Below are 22,032 nucleotides of genomic sequence, written 5' to 3' on the forward strand. Positions count from 1 at the left end.
TATGCTGTCAGACCTGGGAATGCCTGTTCTTGGCTTTCATTGGAGTCTGTTACCCCACCTACCATATTAGGAAGCATTAGGAAGGCTAAATTCCTCTGGAAATACAGACTGTCTCATTTTTGAAGCAGTGGTGTGATTAATTGTAATGTAATACACTAGGTATGGATGCTTAATGGATAAACATTCTTTTGCTTACTCTAGGCAGTTTTGCATCTTACCAGAATGCAATTCATTGTATTAAACAGTGTGAATGTGAAACTATCATTAGCAAAAATGCAGGAAGCCAAAATGAATTCTGCCCGCAGGTGCAATTAAGGAATTGTTAAGTCTACAATATAAAGTAATTGAGTAGTGGTCTAGCACTGAGAACGTGGCATGGCACTTTCTGTTTGAAAGATGTTTACAAAACACAGCAAACCTTTTGCCGTATTACAGAAGCTTTTCTGTTAATCCTCTTACACTTGGCCTGTTTGTCCATTTTTATACACAAGCAATGGCATTAACAGGCTCTAGGTCTGCACCACTCCTACCAAATTAATGCAACACCCCGCTAATGGGTCTCTTTTACATCACTGCATGGTGATGTTAATGTGAATACAGCAATAGGCTGCTAAAGGCTTTAGATTCCAGAGAATCATAAGCGTTTTTGTTACTGTACAATATCTGCTTGTACTAGAAACTAAATAGAAACTCTCTGTAACACGTGCCACCTGAAATTGTGGAAATATGTTTACCCTGTACAGGAGACTGTTTGAAGGGCTGTCTAATACTGAATGTCATACTTGGTTATTCTTTAACTCATAAGCTGTGTACTCGTATAATTAATAGAATATGTTTAAAGAAGACTTTATTACATCTCCTGAGTTTTTCTTAGTAGAATATAATAGAATTTCCCCCTCTCATCTTAAGACTGGAAGCATTATTTTTGGTAATCTCATCTCAGTTAAAGAATTCATTAAGAACTTCTCATTAAAAAAAAAAAAATCCAAACCTCTCTTGAGATTTTTAGAACTTTGTTATTGTGAAAGGTGATGGTGGGACAACTTTAGAGATTTATGAGGGCTGCTGCTATGGTCTGGTATGGAAGTATCCCTTGGTCTGAGGCAAGGCTGTAAAGTCTTCTGGTTTCTGTCACTGTCCTTCTGTCCTTCTCCCTTCCCCCAGCCTTTGCTGTTTCTGCAGGAGTATTAGTAAGGTGGGCAATTAGTACCAAATGCTGTAGCTGCTAGGAATGAGACAAGCTATGTGAGAGAGTCATAAAAAAACCTTTGGGAAAGTTGCAGTTTTTCACCCTAATAAAGCCCAATGGGATTTGTATTGATGATGTAATATTGAGAAAATCAGACTGTTTCCATCTAGTTCTTTTCTTCCATCTCTGCTTTCTTCTCTGCTTTAAGTGAAGAGATAGATAGCAATGTGTGCTATTTATAGCACATTTAAAAGATTTTTCTATATATGTGTATATAAAGAATTGTATTAATTTTTGTTCAATTTGTAAAATAATATAACTTTACAATAAAACTCAGGTTGGATGAATTATCTCTTCATAGTTTACACAGCAAGTGTTCTGAATTAATGCCTGTGATTACTTTTTTGTGTCCTTGTTTCCCTTTGAATTATTTTCTTAACATATGTAGCATCTGTAAAGGAATAAAAGAAATTGCTTATGAAATCTTTTTGATGGGGTCATTTTTAGTGAATATACAGGTTACTCAATTTATCCCTGCAGAGATTTATTTTAAATAGAATGTTTTATGCATAGTCAACATTTTGTTTCAAATGTTTGCCTCTGAGAATATTTGTGGCATTTTTACTCTGCATTTAGACCTCTTCACTTGTAGGCTGAGGGAGGGTGAGATTGCTGGCAGAAGAAACACTGATTTGTTGATTCATGGTGACTTTGCTACTGTATGGCAGTCTGTACTAATTGGTACCAGAAGCAGCATTTACTCTTGGCTACCTCATGTGTCACACTTAAAGGCAGAAGAAAAATAGCACCATCAGTTAGGATGTAGATTGGCAGCAGTGCAAGGATCTGGAAGAAATACTGCAGCAGATTCAGGAATAAATGTCTAGGGACAGAAACTGGAACTTTGCTTCATGCTCTCTTATCTGTTTAGAGTTGTTTGGACACCAGAGTCGAAATTTGAGCCTGTACTGTTTTTTAATTAATTTGTCAAACTCTGCTCGCTTCAAACATTCTCCTTTGTGTGCTTATTTCAATGTTCAAAGAGACAATGAATTCTTGAGCATGCTAGTTTGTTACCTTGGCAATAGAGGGAACTGCCAAAAGGGTGATAAAATATATTTGCTGTCATATTGGAAATTCATTTTCTTCTTAAATACTCTTCATATTTTTATATCTTTTTGTATAACATGGCTGGAGGAGTGCTCTCCTGCTTCTTTGTTGTGCTGGTTGGAGACACTCTCAAGGTGTAGGCAAATGTTTTTACTTTTCCCTGAAGCAGGAAAAGTCAGCTAAAGACATTCAGGTTTGTAGGTCAGTACCACACTGTGGTAAATATGAAGGTGTTAAATTGCTGTACCCACATCTCTAATTTCTCAAGGATCTGTGAAAGTCTGGCAGGAGGGACCTTTGGAGGAACCCTGAGCTTAATGGGAATGCAGGATTGTCTCTGGGCTCTTTTCCCTGCAATTGCCAAACTACTGAAGTGAAAAACACAAAGCTTTTTTTTCTTAATGATTTTTATTCTCTATATCTAAATAGTTGATAATTGACCAAAAATAGATAGCAGCAGTTGCAAAGTACATTTTTGTTGGTAAGTTACAGTAGTGCAAAGTAGAGTTTAAAAAAATTCAAGATCAGTCAAAGGGATGAATTACATATGAAGTGAAGTGTACCTGTGAAGTACACAACACTTAAAAAGTCTCCTTGGGAATTTTATATGATCAGTAAGACTCAGGGAAGCCACCTCACCAGTCATCTATACCTCCCATTACACCGTTGCATCCAAGCTGCTGCATTAGAAAAACCAACCCACTATCAGAGAAGATTTAGACCCAGGTCTGCAAAACTCATCAAAGAGAATTGACTGAAAATTGTTTAGCCTGTACCATTAATATAAAATAGGACAGTATTTCAATTTCCCTTTCATATTAATGGTTATGAAAAAAAAAAAGCGAGAAAGAAAAATCTGCATAGAACTATAACTCATCACTGTATTAAAAAAAAAAACAACCAACCAAAAAAAAAATAAAATAAAAAAAAAAAAAAAAAAAAAAAAAAAGAGAGCAGGAATGTTCAGATAAGGCTGTCTGGATATCTTTGTCAACTTCAGGTTTCAGTGTACCTTGCTGTTTTACTCACTAAAACAATCACACAGCAGCCCTAATAGAGGTACATCTTCCATGTGAGCTGAGGTTTTACTCTTCAGTAACAGGGCTTAATTTTACTTGCTAATTACTCTGACCTGTTTTAACTAAGTAACAGCATGAAGTTTTTACGTGGGGCATGCTTCTCATTTACAGCTACAGTGATTTTGTATTTTTCTGCTATGTAGACAACTAGCAATGTAAATTGTAATAAAACTAGTACCTCAGCAATAAAAAAGTACACACTGAATAAGTAATAGGTGGATATAAACAATAATTTTCACTGATTCTAGGAAACTACTTAGGAAACTAGTGTTTAAAAAAAATTGCACCAAAAGTGAGCCAAGTAGCAGGAGCAGGGGAGATGATCCCTGTGCAGTACCCCATAGGCAATTTTGGTTCTGTGTTTTGGCCCAAAATTGCAGTGTATAAAATGTAAGATACTGGTTTCAGTGAAAGAAGCCTAACAGAGGAGTCTGGCTGGTTCTTTAACTACTTAACCATGAAGTAAATGCACCCTCATGTCACAGGACTAATGAATGTGTGTGGTTAGCCCATGCATTTTAATGCTGGTGTCCCACCACGAAATGCCGCTGTGCCACGGTTTGGGTTTAGGACATGCTGTAGTGCACAGAGGTGTATGGATCCAAACTGAGATGTGTTGGCACTGCTGCAGGACAGTGACAATGTGGTTTTCTACTACAAATGGTCTTCATGATGTTCCAACAGGTAGAAAACTTGATAACTTGTTCCATTTGTCTAAAACATGAGTACATAGAGATAATACTTCCCAGTTTGCCTCGATAAATTGAACCGTTTGTCTGTGTGTCACGGCAGCTGCTCCTGGCTTGTGATATGTGTGAAGAGGTCTCTCTGGAATGGAGAAGTCTAGGGCCCAGATACTTTTAGGATTTTAGAAACATAAATCTGCTGTGCAGGTCTCTTTGCCAGAGGTTCAGGACACTTAAAACAGATCTTTCTCTTAAAGAGCTTTCTGAGGGAAGCCCCAGGCATGGATTTGATGTTAGACATGCAGTTTCTTTCAATATTGCTGATGTCTAATTCCCATCTGTGTCTTGTTCCTGCAATTGCTTCTTGGGAAGATTTGTCTCCTGGATGCCTCCTTGCTGAAGCGTTAGTGACGGCTGATGCCCACACAGGCTGCAGGGGAGCATGAAGCCAGGAGAGCTGGAGGAAGCCTCCTCACTGACTCACTGCCTTTGACTGTGGCAAAGCAACCACTTTGCAGAGAAAAACTTTTTAAAAAAATAGTCAACAAATTCAGACATTGCCAGAGCTTCCTCTCCTCCCTGAAGCTATGCTGTAGAAAGATTTTAAAGCAGAAGGTAATGGTCAAATTGTGATTTCTTTTCCTCATTTAGCTTCTTCAGCACAGCCAGAGAGGTTATCCTCAGTGCTTCATTATAGATAATCTAAATCTACTCCCTTGCAGTTTGAATCTCTTCCCCCTTGTCCTGTCACTACATGCTCTTGTAAATAATTTCTCTCCATCTTTTTTGTAGGCTCCCTTCAGGTGTTGGAGGCCACAGTTGTGTCACCCCCTAAGCCTTCTCTTTTCCAGGCTGAACAACCCCAATTCTCTCAGCCTTACTTAGATGGGACAATTTTTATGTTGCACCATTTATAGTATGCAACACTAATTGTGGTTGATGTAGCACCAAGCTGGTTAGCCCATGGGGAGGATAGCCCATGTGATTCTTTAGAGTTATCTTCATTCTAACTTGCCTAAAAAAAAAATTTAAAACTCCTTGTCACTACCTACTGGTTACTGTTAGCTAGATTCTGTAAATTTTTGGTAGGTAAGAGCTACAGGAAAGCACCCCAGACTTAGGCAACTTTGCCTTTTTTCAAGATTAATCAGTTTTTGTCCTTCTGATCTTACTCCTAAAGATGGAGTACTAAAACAAAAATGTAGGGTTTTTTTCTGAATTAGTCAGCATCATATTTTGATAGTTAGTGACATGTCTTCTCCAGCTTGTCCTCTGCCAAAGCGAAGCAAATGATCTCTGTGTGTATATGCATGATTTCCCTGGGGATACCACCCAGGGTGCCTAACAATTATACTGGCTTCTTTGATATTACAGTTTGTTACTATATTGGTGCTGGATGAATCACTGATGACCCCTTTTTCTGTCACTTTAGAGAACATAGAAGTATGTTCTATTAACAGCAGTTCTTTAGGGTTTGTTTCAATGTGTCACCACTGTTGGCTTTCTGTTTTCCACAAGTGCTGTTTTAAATCCTAGAAAATATCGCAAGTGAATTCTATGGAAAACTTTTTTTTCCCCTAAATACTTGTAGTGGTAAAATCAGAAATTAAGATACTATATTGGATTTTCATGAAAAAGAGCTTGCTTTGTAAGTAATGGTTTATGATGTGACTCTTGGGGATAGCCCTATACAGGGCCCAGAGTTGGACTCTATGATCCTTGTGGGTCCTTTCCAACTCAGTATATTCTGTAGTTGTGACTTTACTGTACTGGCTACTTGGCCAGAGTGGCAGTAAAACCAAATCTGTCAAATGACAGGGAATGGGAGAATTCCCAAGAGTCTGAAATCCCACGCGCACTCTAGAAAACACTTCAGCAACAGACGTGGTGAAATAGCTCTACTTAAATCAAGTTAACCATACTGTGAGAAAGAAGTTATAAATGTTTATCTTATTTTTAGTGCAGTAAAATCTTGAGTGACACTTCTCATGACTGTACTGAGCAAGCAGTTCATTACTCTGGTGGATAGACTGTTTCAAAAAGAAAGAAAATTTCCAAGCACGAGTTTTCTTTACTTCAATTTAACGCCCAGAGATTTATCTAATAGAATCAGTCAGCCATGAAATGTGATTGCACAAAATGAGATAAATAACATATATACAAGAATATCCTTCTTCTTCTTCTTCCCCTTTTCAGGGGGAGACAACTGCCTTGTTGAAGGCAGTGGGCAAAGTTATATGACCAGTGTACAAAAGACAGTGAGTTAATGCCAGATAGGAAACACAGAGCTTTTTGCATTCAGGGATCTACAATCTCAGAATGAATGCTTAGTTGAGTTACTACATAAGAGTGGTGTGATGTATTTGGAGACATCTGATAACTTTTAATCACCAACAGTATATTTAGTTTTCTTTTAGTGAGATTATCAAAATACTCCAAAACAGTGAGCACAATCCAAGAAGCCGTATCTTCTGTCTAATCTGATTCAAGAAAGATCATCCCAAACCCAAATGCAGTATATGATTTGATGCTTTCAGAGAAAATTATCCTGAAGCATATGCAGTAAAACTTCTACAATATTCTCATGCCAGTCATTGAACACAGGGAAAAGGATGGTGCCAGTTAACATGATGAAAAGAAATCCAGAAATAAATATACTCATTTTGTGACATAATTTTCCCCTATACCTCTGTCTCAGCTGTTCTTTGTCTCCAGCAAGCAGTATCTTCCTTTACCTTCATGTAACTCATCTCTGTTCACATTTGAGGTACAGGTCTCTTTCATCATGTTAATAAATGAGATTATTCAAGTTAAATTCACAGCTGTTGTTTTTAACTTGTACTTGTTTACATGTCTGCTGCATTTCAAACCTAGAGGTTTATGGTCAAACCTTAGCTCAGTAATGTTTTAGTTGGGTCTCACTCAGGATTGATCCTTATTGATTGGTTGATTTCAGCATCAGTGAGGTTGGGCTTGATCATGGAACCCTTAGTGGGTAAAAACTGCTGTCTTCAACACCAAATCACAGAGAAGGGAAGCTGCCAGGGAAGTTGTACCAATTTTTGATTGCTGTTGACTCTTCCAGCTGTTTTTTTCTATTCTTTAGTCAGGCTAGAAATGGTGGCCTTGAATTGCATTACTTGTTTCTCAATGTGTCTTTTCTCCAATCTTACAGATACTAAAGCAGCATAAAATGTTCAGCAGCACTGGACAGCATTATGTGTCTTATTTTACTTATGCTTTGCATGTATTTATGAAGGCTTTCTAGGAGCATAATGTAGTTAAAGCATCCTTTTTTCTTGCATCATAATGACTAAAAATCCATGTGAGATAGGTTTCTTGTAAATTATTGTAAAATGTTTATCATCTCAGTCTTCTTGGAAGAAAAAATGAATTAAGTGTTTCACATTGATATGTAATACAAGACTTAAAATTCCTATTGAGTTGCTACTATCTTTTCTGTTTCAACCACTACTTTATGTAAAACTGAGAGGGCTTTTTGGTAGCCATAACATAGTTAATAGACTACAGTAGTATTTAAAAGTATTTTTGTATTTCAGCTTCAATATATTTACTATTTAAAATAAATGAATGTGTACTAACAGCTTTTCAGGCAGGTGAAACCCGAGGTGGCAATGACCCAGCTCCTGTCACTGCACTGGGCATCCAGATGGCATGTGTGCTCCATCCAGGGACATTGTGACAGAGCCTCCAAGCAGGGCTTCTGGAGAACTCTGGAATATTTGTGTAGCTATGTAGCAGGGTGCAGTGTTTTATATTGTAAGAGGAACAGTGATAAAAGAAAATGTGGCTACGCAATGATGTCTTCTGTAAGTTGTCTGTAAAGGAGGAAGAGGAAATGTGGGAAGTTGTTTTCCTTTATTTGAAGTGATGAATATGATATATCCATGGGACTGAAGCTCAGTAAAATTATTATCACTAGTAATACATATTCTTTACTTACTGGCAAGTGCAGACATTTTAATGAATTAGCCTGGCAAACTCTGATCTCTAAAATATGAAAATATGCTTTTCCTGACTAATGTTTCTGAAGGTCTGAATAATCACTGATTGAAGGCTATGTTGAAAGTATGATAGTAGTGTAAATACTGTAATCAGGTAATGGCAGTTACTTAAATTACTGCTTTAGAGATGAAATAAACCAGTAAATCTGGTCAGTTTAAAAAATACCAGTGGCTGTGTATATTGCTGTTGCCCTGATTTTTAGAAGTGTTAAGTTTTCTTTTATAGTTCTTTTGAAAGTTTTAAAGAGCTCATAAAACTTCTTTAGCCTCCTGATAATGTTTACATATTTGAGAGTCAGAGTTCCCACACAATTTCATGTATAAATAGTTTACATATTTCTCTGTGGGTGGAGAGAAATGACTGATTGATCTTTGGACCAGTGTGGTTGGAGAGGTGGTAATTCCATCCTCCAATCCACGGTCACCTTTGGAATTCTATAAATACGAAATGTTTGAATAAAACTTGCTCTTTTTTCTCTTTTGAACTTACCAAGCTTCTGTGTACTCATTTCATGTCCAATAGTGACATACTGCTGTTCTAAAAAAGTTAATACATAATATGGAACATAATCTCCATGATATTCATAGGTAATGTAAATGTAGATTAGTAATCTTCAAGTCAAGCTTTGTTTGGATGAATATGAACTGGATCTTCATAAGGCCTAAGGACTAATACAGAAACACTATACAGTTTATAATTTCAATGTATTTGACTCTGTTAATGTTTATTAATAGTGCATTTTTAATTAGTTAAATCAAGTATTTTAATTGTCATATGCATAGACCAATGTAGACATTAAAGATTACCTTTTGAATTTATAATCAAAAGCAATAGAAACTTACACTTAATTGACTTTTGCAACCGTACTTGTTCTTCCTTGAATAAAAACCCCACAAATTTAGAAACCTGAAGTTTGAATGAACAGGAGAAATTTGTCTTTTAAAAGCCTTTTCAAACTTTGCAATATCACAGGACAAAAGTAGTAGCTAGTTTAATAATTTGGAAGTCTTTTTTGGAGTGGGTAGCTAAATGATTTTTGATCTATTTCCACAGGTTTTCAATACATACTCTAATGAAGACTATGACAGGAGAAATGATGAAGTTGATCCAGTGGCTGCATCAGCTGAATATGAACTTGAGAAGCGTGTGGAAAAGTTGGAGCTTTTCCCAGTTGAACTAGAAAAAGGTATCATGTCTGTGTATCATTTCCACTTCTTGTGACACTGACCTACAAGTTTGAGGAAGTCTACACATGTCTACAGAGCCTGTCTTGAATTTCCATGAATTGGTTGTAGCCACCTTGGCTTTTTGGATTTCAGGAATTGTTCAGAGAGGAATTAAAGAAGCAGCTCAGAGACAGGCAGTTTTTATCTTCTTAAGAGAATTGTTTGGTGACACTCCCTTAACATGTTTTTACAGAGTGTTTGATGTGATATGTTCATTCTTCACCAGAGGAGTAAAAATCTTGTCTGTTATTCTAAGCTCCTCATAAGGCTGCAGATGATACTTTTTGTGTGTAATTAAAATGGTAATCAAATAGTGTTCAAAAGGAAGCAAAATAATATTAATGTTATTGACACAGAAAGCCAAGAGGAAACAAAGCATGAATGTTCACCTACCAAATACCTGTACAGATAAATGTAAGACATTTCTGCTTTCTCTTGTCTCTTTCACAGATGAAGATGGACTTGGCATAAGCATTATTGGAATGGGAGTTGGAGCTGATGCAGGCCTTGAAAAACTGGGAATATTTGTCAAAACAGTAACAGAGGGTGGGACAGCAGAAAGAGATGGCAGGTAAACTAGACTTTGTATTTGGAAATTTTATCAGCAGTAGTTACTATAAATTATAATTTTCATAGGGAATAGTTGTTTGCTTAATGTATGTCATGGTAATCCAAGCTGTAAAGTTTGTCAGCTTCATTGGTAAGGTCCAAATACCTGATGTGGTTATGAGAAGACACTAAATTGGTACCATGAGTTTAAACTTTTAAAGAAGAAAAATTTGCCAAAGATATGTGTTTGTGACTACTGAGAGCCCAGATGCTTTAGCATGAGTAAAGCTGCTGATTCCAAACTCTGTGTCACTTTTGAAGATAGTTCTGATTCTCAAGGTATTGAGCTCGTACCTGTTCTATTGGCTTCAAGCCAGCTTTTGATAGGCTATACTTAAAAAAATAATTCTGTTCAACATTTGGTCTCTCTGCATATGATGTCCTTACAAAGAGATCTTGACAGGCTGGATCGATGGGCTGAGGACAGCTGCATGAGGTTCAATAAGGCAAAGGGCCAGATCCTGCACTGGGGTCACAGCAGCCCCAGGCAAGGCTACAGGCTGGGGGAGGAGCAGCTTGAGAGCTGCTCAGCAGAAAAGGACTTGGGGTGACAGGCAGCTGGATATCAGCCAGTATATGCCCAGGTAGCCAAGAAAGCCAAAGGCATCCTGGCCTGGACCAGGATCACAGTAGTGTATCCAGTGGCACCAAGGCAGTGACTGTCCCCCTGTGCTTGGCACTGGTGAGGCAGCTCTTGAGTGCTGTGTCCAGCTCTGGGCCTTTCACTGCAAGAGAGACACTGAGGTGCTGGAGTGTGACCAGAGAAGGGGAACAAAGCTGGTGGAGGGTCAGGAGCACAAGTCTTACGAGGAGCATCTGAGGGAGCTGGGGGTGTTTAACCTGGAGAAAAGGAGGCTGGGGAGACCTCACCACTCTCCACAACCACTGGAAAAGACATTGTAACCAGGTGGGGGTCAGTCTCTTCTGACATGTCTCAAGAGAAAGGGTGAGAGGAAATGGCCTTAAGTTGTATCAGGTGAGTTTCAGATTAAATATTGGAGCTTTTTTTCACTGAAAAAGGCATTGGAATAAGTTGCCCAGAAAGGTGGTGGAGTCACTGTCTCTGGAAGTGTTGAAGAGGCATCTGGATGTGGCACTTGGGATGTGGTTTAGGAGTGATTGAACTGCTTAGTTGATGGCTGAACTGGATGGTCTTGGAAGATCTTTTCCAGCCTTGATTATTCTATGATTAAGGAAATAATTAGTGTATCTGAATGTTTAAACTTTTACTAAATACTCCTTTGAACTTTACTAACACAGACTCTTACTGTATGTTTCTTATTTTGGGTAGTCTTCTATGCTGGAGTTCAGTTTTCACACCTACAGCACTGAAATTATAATAATTGATTGGAATAGGAAGCTGTACGATAAACCTTGCCCACTAAAGAATTGAATTGGTGCGTGTAGTCCTATGTGCTCATATAAAACCTGCTTGCTTCTAGAATTGCTTATTTGGTATGTGCAAGCTAAAGAATTCCTTTTCAACATAAAATATTTCATATCATATGGGGCACAGTTATATTATACAACACCTGCCAATCTGTGTATTATACAATACCTGCCAAAACCAAGTCAATCTCTTCTTATTAGGAGATAGAAAAAAACTTTACTATGTAATCATTTAATAATGAAAAGGATTCTTAAAAGTCTTCAAACCTGTTCAATTTTTGATTTTGTCCCAGTGCTTAACTTTGTAAATTTTCATGCCAATAAAATATTACTTCTCTGCATTCTCCTTTTCTGATTTTAACTGTTAATTTGTTGTTATATTAGATTAGTCATAAACAATATGAAAATATTGTTTATAAATAAGAGTGGGAATAAACTCTTAAGATGTTGATGATGTCTTCTAAAAAATACATTGCAGTAACATGTTCCTTGTTGAACACCTCTAATTTTTCAGCCAGGCAAAAAATTGTTCTGCTGTGGAAACCCCACAAAAATTTAAGCAAAAGACTCTAGAAGTCAGGGGGTTGCAAAGTTTAGTAACATGGCTTTGAAACTACTGAACTATGTCATCTTCTAGATTGGACTTGGAGGTATCTTTACAGATGTTGGCAATAAGATATCAAGTTGAAGGCCAAGTACTGATTCATCATAGGCTTAAAAATTATGAAGGGAAATGAAGTTGACACCTCAAGATGTCATGATTTTATCCATTACTTTAAATTTAAGTGAATGTTTTTCTGAAGGGTATGCTTGACCTCAGCTAGAAGGCATTAAGCTCACGACTGTATTCCTTGTGAAATGCTCTGATTGAAAATCAGTCACTCACTGCTGCTCTGTCATGATCTGTAATTTCTTTTCATCTCATTATTCACATGTTTGAGTGGGCTACAGAAGTTAATGTTCCATCATAAGTCTCTTCTTTCATTTCCCTAGATGGCATCTGAAAGGAACTTGTCAGCTGAGAAAAAATAATATCGTCCTTTGACCATTCTAATATTTGTGTTAGTTTTCAACTGGCAGAATGTTCAGTCAGCCGAGAAATAGGACTCTGATTTTGAGGGTCTGACTGATCATTCACTTGGGAAAGGGATAGATAATCCTCTCAGTCAGGACCAGACTGTTCTGCATAATAAAGTGCATCAACTGTAAAGGGTCCTGTTAACTTCATCTTTATGAATAGCCTACTTAATCATTAACACTGATAGCAAAACAAAGTCTCCAACCAGAAAATAAAACTACTTCTGTAGCTGCATCAGATATTCTGAATAATCATATAGCAATCTTCAACCAGGTTCTTCTGAAGCTACAATTTAAAATATTACAGTATGTGTAGGATAGTTGTTCTGTTTTTATTGAAAGACCTATCAAAATATGATACAAAGTACTTGTCTCCCATGGAAATACAAAATCTATGCAAAGGGATTTCTCAGTGATTTAACACCACTGGCTTGATTCATGCTGCTGTAGTTGTCATATTTAAAGGTTTTGTGTGCCAGTATTTGACCAAGGAGGGTGCTTCAAGATGAATCCAAAGGCAAGCATGTTGATAAGTATTAGGAGAGGTTATTAATAGTGTGAAAAATAGGAAATCAGTCATTAGACTGAATGTGAAAAATTAGACTGACTATGAAAAATAAAATCTTTTCCTGGATCAATCAATCAATAGATGCTTCTTTCAAATTATTGTGGTGATGAGTCATTCACTTTATAAAGCATTTTGATAGCATTGGGAGCAATGGTTTTGAAACATTACATAGTTCTTAACTTGAACTCTAGAAGATGTCTCTGCACAAATTAAATTTTTTTAGTTCATCATACAGAGCAATTGTGCAAATAATTTTTTGAACTTTAGTTGGTTCGCTTCTGTAGTTGCTACTTCATTGTTATCTGCAGGCAGAGTTTAAAGTCATGAACATTAGAAAATAATTGCCAGAAGAATTACCAATGTTATTAATGCTAAAAGCAACAAAATTTCTATAATTCAGACTTTGGCAACCTGAGCCTAATTTTTCATTCGTGTTTGAAATCTGATTTGACAGACAGAGGAGGCCTGGAGCTCCTGTTGGAGTAGGCTCTAACAGGAAGGCTGCCCTTTGTATGTTGATATGCATGTATGCTCATATATAATTAAAATATATGTGTATATAGAAAGGAAGGAGTTTTGGAGAGCAGCGACCATAAAAATGAGAGTTGGAAGTTAATTTAGGAGATATACAAAGAAGAAAGAAGGCAATACAAAATATGCCTAAAGGACAAAGAGAATTAGACTGAATCAAATTCGAGCTGCTTATGAAGTTGCAGGCAACAGTTCCCTAATATGATGTTTCATCACCTGAAGTCCTGTACCTGTGTATCTGTATGAACAATGCTAGTCCACTGTGTGATGATGTACAGTGTTGCTGCTGTCATCTCAAAGGAATCTGTTATTCCATCATTTTCAGCCAAGAAGGGTGATAGTTTCCCATTCAGTAGGCACCAAATTCTTAATTTTTTTTCCCAGGAACTCCTGTGCCATCTGATTGCACCTTGTGTTTGCTAAAGTTTAAAAAAAAAGGTCAAAATTAGGTAAATATTTATGTGAGTGCTATATTTCTCAAACGTTTCAGTGAAAATTGAAATAAAATTCTGAGCTCAAAATGCCTAACATGATTTTCAAAATAGGAGTTTATAGGCTGCCTTTTTCAAGGGAGATCCTGCCTAGAGCACAGTGATATTCTGTAGTGTGAGGCTGCCAAAGAATAAATACTGTATTTCTTACTCATCACTGGAATCCAAAGAACAGAAGATGCTGCTTGAACACATGTAAAACTGCAAAGCATTTCCTCAGACTTGACAGAGAAATTAGTGCTCCAAGTCCAAATGCTTCAAACATTCTGTTGAAGCCTCTGTTTTTTGAAAAGAAATCTTTTCACTAATAAATCCTAAGATGTTAAACACATTAATTTAGGTATTTTCATATCATTTAAATAGGATTTTTTCATAGCTGTTCCTTGGTTGCTTTGTAAACTGTGTTGTTTGGATCAATAGAATCCATGTAAGTACTTGAAAATTGCTCCCTTTGACTAGTTCTAGATGTGTTTGGTTTTTAATTTGAAACTATTAAGAGATCGTGCAATTCTAAAGAACAGTATAGCAGTCATCTTCCAGGGATTTGTAATCCAGAGGAGTCCAGTGCCTGCTTTAGGGATTTTGTAGCAGGGCTTGCTTTAGATAAAAGCAACATGGCTTTCAATCTGTCTTAACTTTTTCTGCATTAAGCAGTGCATCAGCTGTAAATAGGCGTTTGGTTTCAAAAGGAGAATCCTCATTAAAGCAGTCCAAGGTTTCCTGATTGTGTGCAGCAAGATCATGCTTACACTGGGAATTCATCTTTTTGGAGCAAGTTAGATGAAATACCTTAAGATAGTATGTCACAATTGGGTCTGATACTTAAGTTCTTTTTTCCACAGATGAGCAGGTTGTTTTAGTTAAATACTACATTTTTTTTCCATTAGCATGAAATGCCAGAGCTGTGTCTTACGATGTTTTTCAAGATTGGCTTAGGAAAGAATGATATAAGAGCTGTTCAAGTATCTCATTTAATTTAATTCACATGACAAATTCAAGAGTTTTTGTTGCTCTTTCCTTGTATTTCTATACAAGGAAAGAGACTATATAATTAATTGATGATATTAACTGTAATGGTAACTTTGAAGTTGAATTTATGAGATGTCTGTGTGCAAAGAATTATGTGTTTTTCATATTTACCTCAGTCATTTTCTGACTGAATTTTTGTTTAAGGTCAAACTAGAAAGATCTCCCAAAGTTTTGCTGAAAATTTGCAAGAATTCATACAATTAATTATTTATTTGTGTTTTTTCCTTGAAAGGATCCAAGTGAACGACCAAATTGTGGAAGTTGATGGCATCAGTCTAGTTGGTGTTACACAAAATTTTGCTGCAACTGTTCTTAGAAACACCAAAGAGAAAGTCCGGTGAGTATTTTAGAGAGAAAAAAAGAAACATTAATTAATACTTAAGATTACTTGACTTCCTTCACAGGCCGTTCAGTTTGCCCAGGTAGAATCAGGGGCTTTTGGCCTCTGTGTCTTCTCTCCTTTGATCCTAAGAGAGGGATCAAATACAGTATTACGGTTTTGTTTTGGCTTCGATTTTTAAAATATTACCACCAAGACAAGCTGAAATTGCAGACAGATGATGACTGTGCTCTTGATCACTAGTCTAGATGTTCATGGGCTTCAAGCTGTTTGTTTTAGTTGGAATGATGAAGGTCATGGGTGTTGGTCAGTTGGAAACTGCTGCCAGTGATCACTTCCTTGCTCCACCCATGGGGACGCTGACTGTGCTCAGGCTCCAGGGTTGGAGCAGGAGGAGATGAGCACTCCAGTCCCTCAGATGCCACCTCAGAGGGGAGAGTATTGGATGCAGTAGTGATAACAGCTGCCAAATTGGGAAAAGTAACCAATATTAATTAACTGAGCTCCCAGCACCATCTGTGGGTTTCTCTCTGCACCTATACTGTAGTTCAGTGAAAAGTGTCCCTGTGGAAGTCCATAAAACAATGAACAGTCTAGAAAATGTAACATATACTGCAAGTACACTTCTGAACTTGTGTGAATGTGAGTGAAAAGCTATCAAATGTCATTAATGAGAACATTGTTTCCCCAGAATTGGTTTGCCATTTAAAACCCTGTGCAGTCATATAGTTTTTTAATAGCTTGTTAATTTCAGTAAAGATTCAACTCTACAAAATAAATCCAAAAATATCTTTGGCATATTGTAAAAGCAGCAGCCATTCTGTAGTCACCTTTTGGTTCTCTTTCAAAATCTTCTCTAGGGAGTACAACTGAATTCTTTAATTAATGAGTTCAGAGCTGACTTCTTTTGAACCATGACTAAACTATGGGTGGTAATATATGCAGACGCCCTCAGATGGTGGTGCTATACGTTGGCATGCACACTTCCACTATAATTCCGTAGCTGATCCTGCATAACATTGAGGAATAATGCTGGGATGTGGATTATGCAAGGAATCTTGGGGGTGGTTGATCAATCTTTTATTTGAGAGAGGTTATTTAGGAAAAAAAAAATGAGGAACTGTAGTGTAATTATAGGCGAGTATATTTTTGTGTAGCATTTACATTTGAAGTTGCACCATTACTATTTCTGCAAAGACTCACACATGCTGTGAGTGTTCCTACTGACTAAACTATGAAAATGAGTGTATATTTTATTACATTTTCTACAGTTGGGACCTTCAAACATAAAATCCTTATGACAGAGAATAATGTGCTCCTGTGTTTCGATACATAGAGCAAATGTTATGTATATTCTGTGTTTGATGTTCTAGTTCAAAATGAAAAAGGAAAAAAGAAAGCGCTCATGTAAAACATGTATTGTGTACATTTAGAATCAGCTTCGTTTGTGTAATTATTAGTGCATAAGTTATGGAATAGAATACTTGCTTCCATGGGAAAATCATGGAGGAAGGAAAAAACATAAAGTGATTTTCATACAGTGCTCCTGCAGTCTTCTCTCAGGAAATAAATTACAGTGAGACTGGTTGCAATCTAGACCCTTGTCACAAAACAGGGAGCTGAAAAAAGTATTTCTTCATTGCTGTTGAGCTCACATTGTCAAGCATACTCTGCACTGGGATCATTGGCTTCTGACAGGTCTCATATATCAAAGAGATATTTGAGTTTCTTCATTTTTCCTTGTAAGATTAAGATACTGAGTTTTCATGGAAAAAATGACCCAGTATGTTAGTGTCAAAACTAGACCAAAAAAAACCATAAAATAATATTCAGTTAATAATACATTTTAAATACTTCATGAGTTACAATATAAAATAATACTAAAATATTAATAATGTATACATAAAGAGCATACCATGTGGTTGGCAGCATCTTACTAATGTGTATTTCTAATTAGAGGAAAGAAATTGGTAGAATTTGGTGCAACTTCCTTAATTTTTTTTTTTTTAATTTTAAATTTCATGGAAAAAAAGTGCTCAGAAAGACTTCTTTCTGCTTTATGCAAGCCGGCTGAGAAATGCATGTTTTCCTTGGTTTGTGATAGGCTGGAAGTGAGACTTGACAAGGCAGCCAAGCCTTGTGTGGCACAGGCTCCTGCTTAGCTTCTGATCCAGTCCTGGATGGTTTTGTTGCCTGATGGTCTACATTGGTTTTAGTTGCACTAAATGAAAAATGGTTCCAGACAGCTGTTTTTTGGAGACAGATATTTCAGGATGCTTGGTGTTTTGGCTTCAATACAGGTTTGAACATTTGCTTGTAAAGAAAGTAAGAGCTAATATTGGTGAATTTAGATATGAAAGGAAATAAGGTATTTTTAACTTCCTGACTGTTTTTCTTCTGACATGTGACAAAAGAGCCCTGCCTGCTGCTTGTTTTGTGGAGAGAACAATTGGTTTCTGAAGAGTCTCTTTCCTTCTGTGCTAGGATGGAGAATCCCTCATCTCCACCCTCTTTGGCAGACAGTGACAACCTCTGCACTTTAACTGCTCCAGAACATTAGGGACAACATGGGAGGCTCTGCTGGGGCAAAATGACTTTCTTGCTCCCATCTGTCAGCTCCTGCCTGCTGGCAGTGCAGGGAGCAGTGCAGGGAGCAGGGCTCCTTCCTGCCCTTTGAGTGCACCATTCCTGTGGCTGCTGCTGTTAATGATCCATGTCACTGTGGGAGGCAGGAGCAGAGAAAGAGGTTGCTGCTCTATAAACCTCTCCTGCCTTTCCTGAGGAGGATGTCCCAGCTGAGCTGCCAGTGTGTAGGCAGTGTACAAGCACACCTCACCTGATCCAAGTCAAGGCAGCTTCACGAACCCTTCCTTCACAGGAGGAATCACATTCACACTTTCTTGCATGTCTGCTGTTCAATAGTGTCAGCTTGATGGGGTTTATAGAACTGCTTTAATAAGCATAGCTATCTTTGTGATCATAGCATACAAAATCCGTGCCTTTCTTCTTCCTGGTGTCCTGTACACACAGAGATTTGTGTGCCTTTCACTGGTGTTACTTCACTTTTATATCCCACAGCATTAGGTATCTGAAGTAATTTTGTCCTTAATCTAGTCAAAGTGTATGCTGGTTTTTATAGCAGGGTTTAATATGTGAGATCAGTTGTAAAGAGGGCACACTAATGAATAGAATGACATTAAAGCCACTTCTTAATTATTTGCAATAAATGCAGTCAATACCTCTTCAGACAGCTTGCATAATACCAATACTTTGTGATTTATTTTTCTCCTTTGAGCCTCTGAACACTTTGAGTGATACTAACAGTGGAAGTCATTGACCTAGAATAGATTTTTGCAATTTTTCTACCAGAAAAAATGTATCCAGACTGTCTGCAGCTGACATAGTAAAGAATTTGTGAAAATGAAGACATGGCTTTTACCTTTTGAACTGTTCTGGGTGAGGCTGAGAAGAGGTGAAAGAGGAACAAACACAAGCATCTGCAATTATTTTATCCATTGTTTGCAGTATTGGATTATGCAGCAGAGTCATCATACCATAATGAAGGATCATTGGCTCAACCAGTTTGACTTCCACAATGATAATAAATTATATTATTCTTTCTTAAAATGTTTTCTAGAAAGATAATCAGTACCCAGCAGATGTGCTCTGGTAGCCTGTGAGGCAAAGGAAAGAGATGAAATTCTTTCATAATCCCAGCTGGCAATCAGCTTCTGTTTTTCAGGATGAGAATTAGTGCCCTCGTGACTCTAATCAGGCAAATACAACTATGAATGCTATTTCAATTGAAGTAAATATCAAGTCTTCTTTATAATTTTACATAACTGTTTAGTTTACTAATATCTCATATTAGTAGATTTCAGAATTTGATTATATACAGGAGGAATTTGAGATAAGATTTCAGAATTTGATTATATACAGGAGGAATTTGAGATAAGTGTTGTTTTCAATATTGTTGACTGTTGCCTCTGCTCTAAGATTAATGGCTCAGAGGGCAGTGCCATACTAATACCACTAATTATTCTGTGCTTCTTTTGACCCCATTTAGGATGTAATCCATCAGCTTGAAGTTTGCAAATGGTGCCTGCAGTCATAAAAGATAGGATAAGGAGATAGCTTGACAGTGGGAATCCTATCCTGTCATGGAGTTATGTTGCTTGTAGTCTCCCCATGGATGTGATGCTGAATATCAGACCTGTTCTTTGAAGCTGCTTGGGTGATGTTAAGCCTTTGTGAGCACACTTTCTTCCCCTGTTCATCATAATGAAGGGGTTCTGGGAGACCCTATGGTCTCCACCAGAGAAAGCTCACTCAAAGAGCTGTATGCCTCCAGGGAATTTTATTTCTTTTTCCTTGAATATACTCACAAGAGAAAAAATCTAGTTCTTTCACAGAGAAAACTTTATCCTATTATCATACTTACTGGATACAAATATCTGTGCTCACACAGCTCTGGGAAAGGCAGGTCCCTGGAAAGGAGGACATGGTTCTTGGAAGACTTATTGGATTGATAAGGAGAAAGGGTCTTGTATGAGAGAACCATCAGAAAATCCCAGTTCTTCATATGCTGCTTGTATGCTTTTAGAATTTTTACTTTCCTCTGAAAGGTTGCTTTTAAGGAAGTTAACCAAATTCAGTGTTTTACTGGAGAGGCAAATTTTAAATTCTGTGTCCTCCTTCTGTATCCTGTTGTATGAATGTGACTAAACATTTTCTTGGCTTTCCAAACTGTTGCTAGGCACTGAGCGGATGCTCTCATGGAGCTTTCTGAGTCAGTTCTTGATTTTTTTTTTTTTTTTTAATTTTTTTTTTTTTTTTTTGATTTTTTTTTTTTTTTAGGGAACCATGCAGAACCTGGGCAAAGCCTGTTTGGTTTATCATGACTTGTACCACTGTGAAAGTTATTAATTGTTTTAATTCTAACCTGCCAATGAGTTTACCTGCTTTTGTTTATTTAAATTCTGCTGAAATGCATCAAAGTCTTTCCATCTTAAATAATTGGTTAGCCAGTTTTGCCGTGTCTAATTAATCTTCTAGATCATTAAAGAGTGTGTTCTAACAACAGCAGTGCAAATATCTAGCCCTCTGGCTATTAACTATCCTGTGTTCTAATAAAGAATAATTTATTGCTATTTTTTTTTGGTTTTTCTTATCTGGAAAGTTTTAATTCAAAACAGGGTTCTGTCTCAAGTTAGTTAGTTCGTAGCCTAATTTTTTTATCTTGTACTAAATTGAAAATGAAATCTTTCATACAAATTACAACTTTTATATAGCTCTTATGCAAGGAGCAATTAAAGGGTAAAAAGTAAAAATAATTGATTGTTCATTAACATCAACTTGAAATGTCATTTATTTCTTCCTTAGCTAATTCTTCACCCCATCTTGAGCTGAATTTTTTCTGAAAAATACACTGTTTCCTAAAATAGTGTTTGCATGCCTGCTGTTAGTTTTGTTTGCCACCACAGCATCTGGAAAGGCAGTTTATACAGCCAGGTCTTTGCAAGAGCTGAGACAGTGCAGGGGGCACACGAAGTCTGCCTCAGGACCAGCCAGCAGCAGCGTGCCCTGATGGGAGCGCTGTTGTTGACTGCAACACTGAGCAGCGTGCCTTTGCTGTGACTCCCTTGTCTAGGTAATAATTCTCTTCTCCCAGTGTGCATGCCTGTGCAGATTTTCTTTTGCTCCTTCTGACTTCGTCTGCCTGTGTTCTTACCCTGTGAAACAGTTGGGTCCTTTAAAATTTTCTCCAGGCATTCTCCATAGTGCAATCCACATTGTGGCAGAGGCAGGACTGCTAATTACTGGGTAATGAGACAGGACCCAAACCAAATGACACCACGCTCCATGTCCGCTTCAGAGAGCTGGGTTAGGTTATCTGTTTTCTGGCTGGGGGTTGTGGTTTTGTTCTTCCTTTCCTTGTCTATTTCTTCTTCCTTGAATCCAAGTGCCAGAGCTGAGGAAATAAAAAGAGAAGGAAAGAAAAGCCCTTTGCTCTGCAATGCTGATTGCTGAGCTGGGACTTCATGCTGGGCTGCTTCAGAAGCCATGTGTGCTTGGTGCACTTTCTGCTTCTTTGATAAACCTGAATTGTGGATCCTGCAGAAACTAAATGTGTAGTACTAAATTTCTCCTGTTTAATCCACTGTGGTTATACCAAAGATTCCATAATATGTTTTCTTTCTGGTTTCTGCAAAGTACTCCTACAAGCACTGGTAGTTGTCCTGTAAGACTACCAGGAGTAGTGTGCTGAACATGAAAAATTACTCAAGAGCCCTCTGACCCCTTAGCATGGGTGAGATAAGACTTCATTCATCACTGCTTAGCTGGTTTATATTCCTTGGCTGTGCCTGTGTAGTAGACAAGCTGTGCCTTGGACTGTTCTTTGTGCTGAGGCCAGCTGGCACCAGAGTGGTTGGTGCTCCTGCCCTTAAAGAGTTGTACCTTTCTGAGCAGGATGGCCATATCCAGACTGGCCATTGGAAACATCCAAGCTGACTCCTAGCCTTTGCTAACTCCTGGGCTATGTCTGAGTATTCTTTAGTAGAATATTAGTTAACTTGGGTCAAACTGTTTCCAAGACTGTTTCAGTGATGGAAAATACAATTTCAATATGATGACCAGTTACTAGTACTTGGAAGCATTCCCTGGCACTGTGTGATTTACT

At 37.5% G+C, this 22,032-nt stretch overlaps 1 protein-coding gene across 2 annotated transcripts in view; it reads left to right on the plus strand.

Moving 5' to 3' along the window:
- Positions 1–22,032, plus strand: part of PPP1R9A (protein phosphatase 1 regulatory subunit 9A) — a 129,108-nt gene that overhangs the window by 57,205 nt on the left and 49,871 nt on the right. For both annotated transcript variants that reach the window (XM_053942876.1, XM_053942885.1), the window contains exons 3-5: positions 9,144–9,276; positions 9,767–9,887; positions 15,243–15,347. In XM_053942876.1, the coding sequence (XP_053798851.1) occupies positions 9,144–9,276; positions 9,767–9,887; positions 15,243–15,347 (359 nt within the window). The remainder of the gene's footprint in view (positions 1–9,143; positions 9,277–9,766; positions 9,888–15,242; positions 15,348–22,032) is intronic.

This window comes from Vidua chalybeata, chromosome 1 (assembly GCF_026979565.1).
Source record: "Vidua chalybeata isolate OUT-0048 chromosome 1, bVidCha1 merged haplotype, whole genome shotgun sequence".
NCBI classification, from domain to species: domain Eukaryota; kingdom Metazoa; phylum Chordata; class Aves; order Passeriformes; family Viduidae; genus Vidua; species Vidua chalybeata.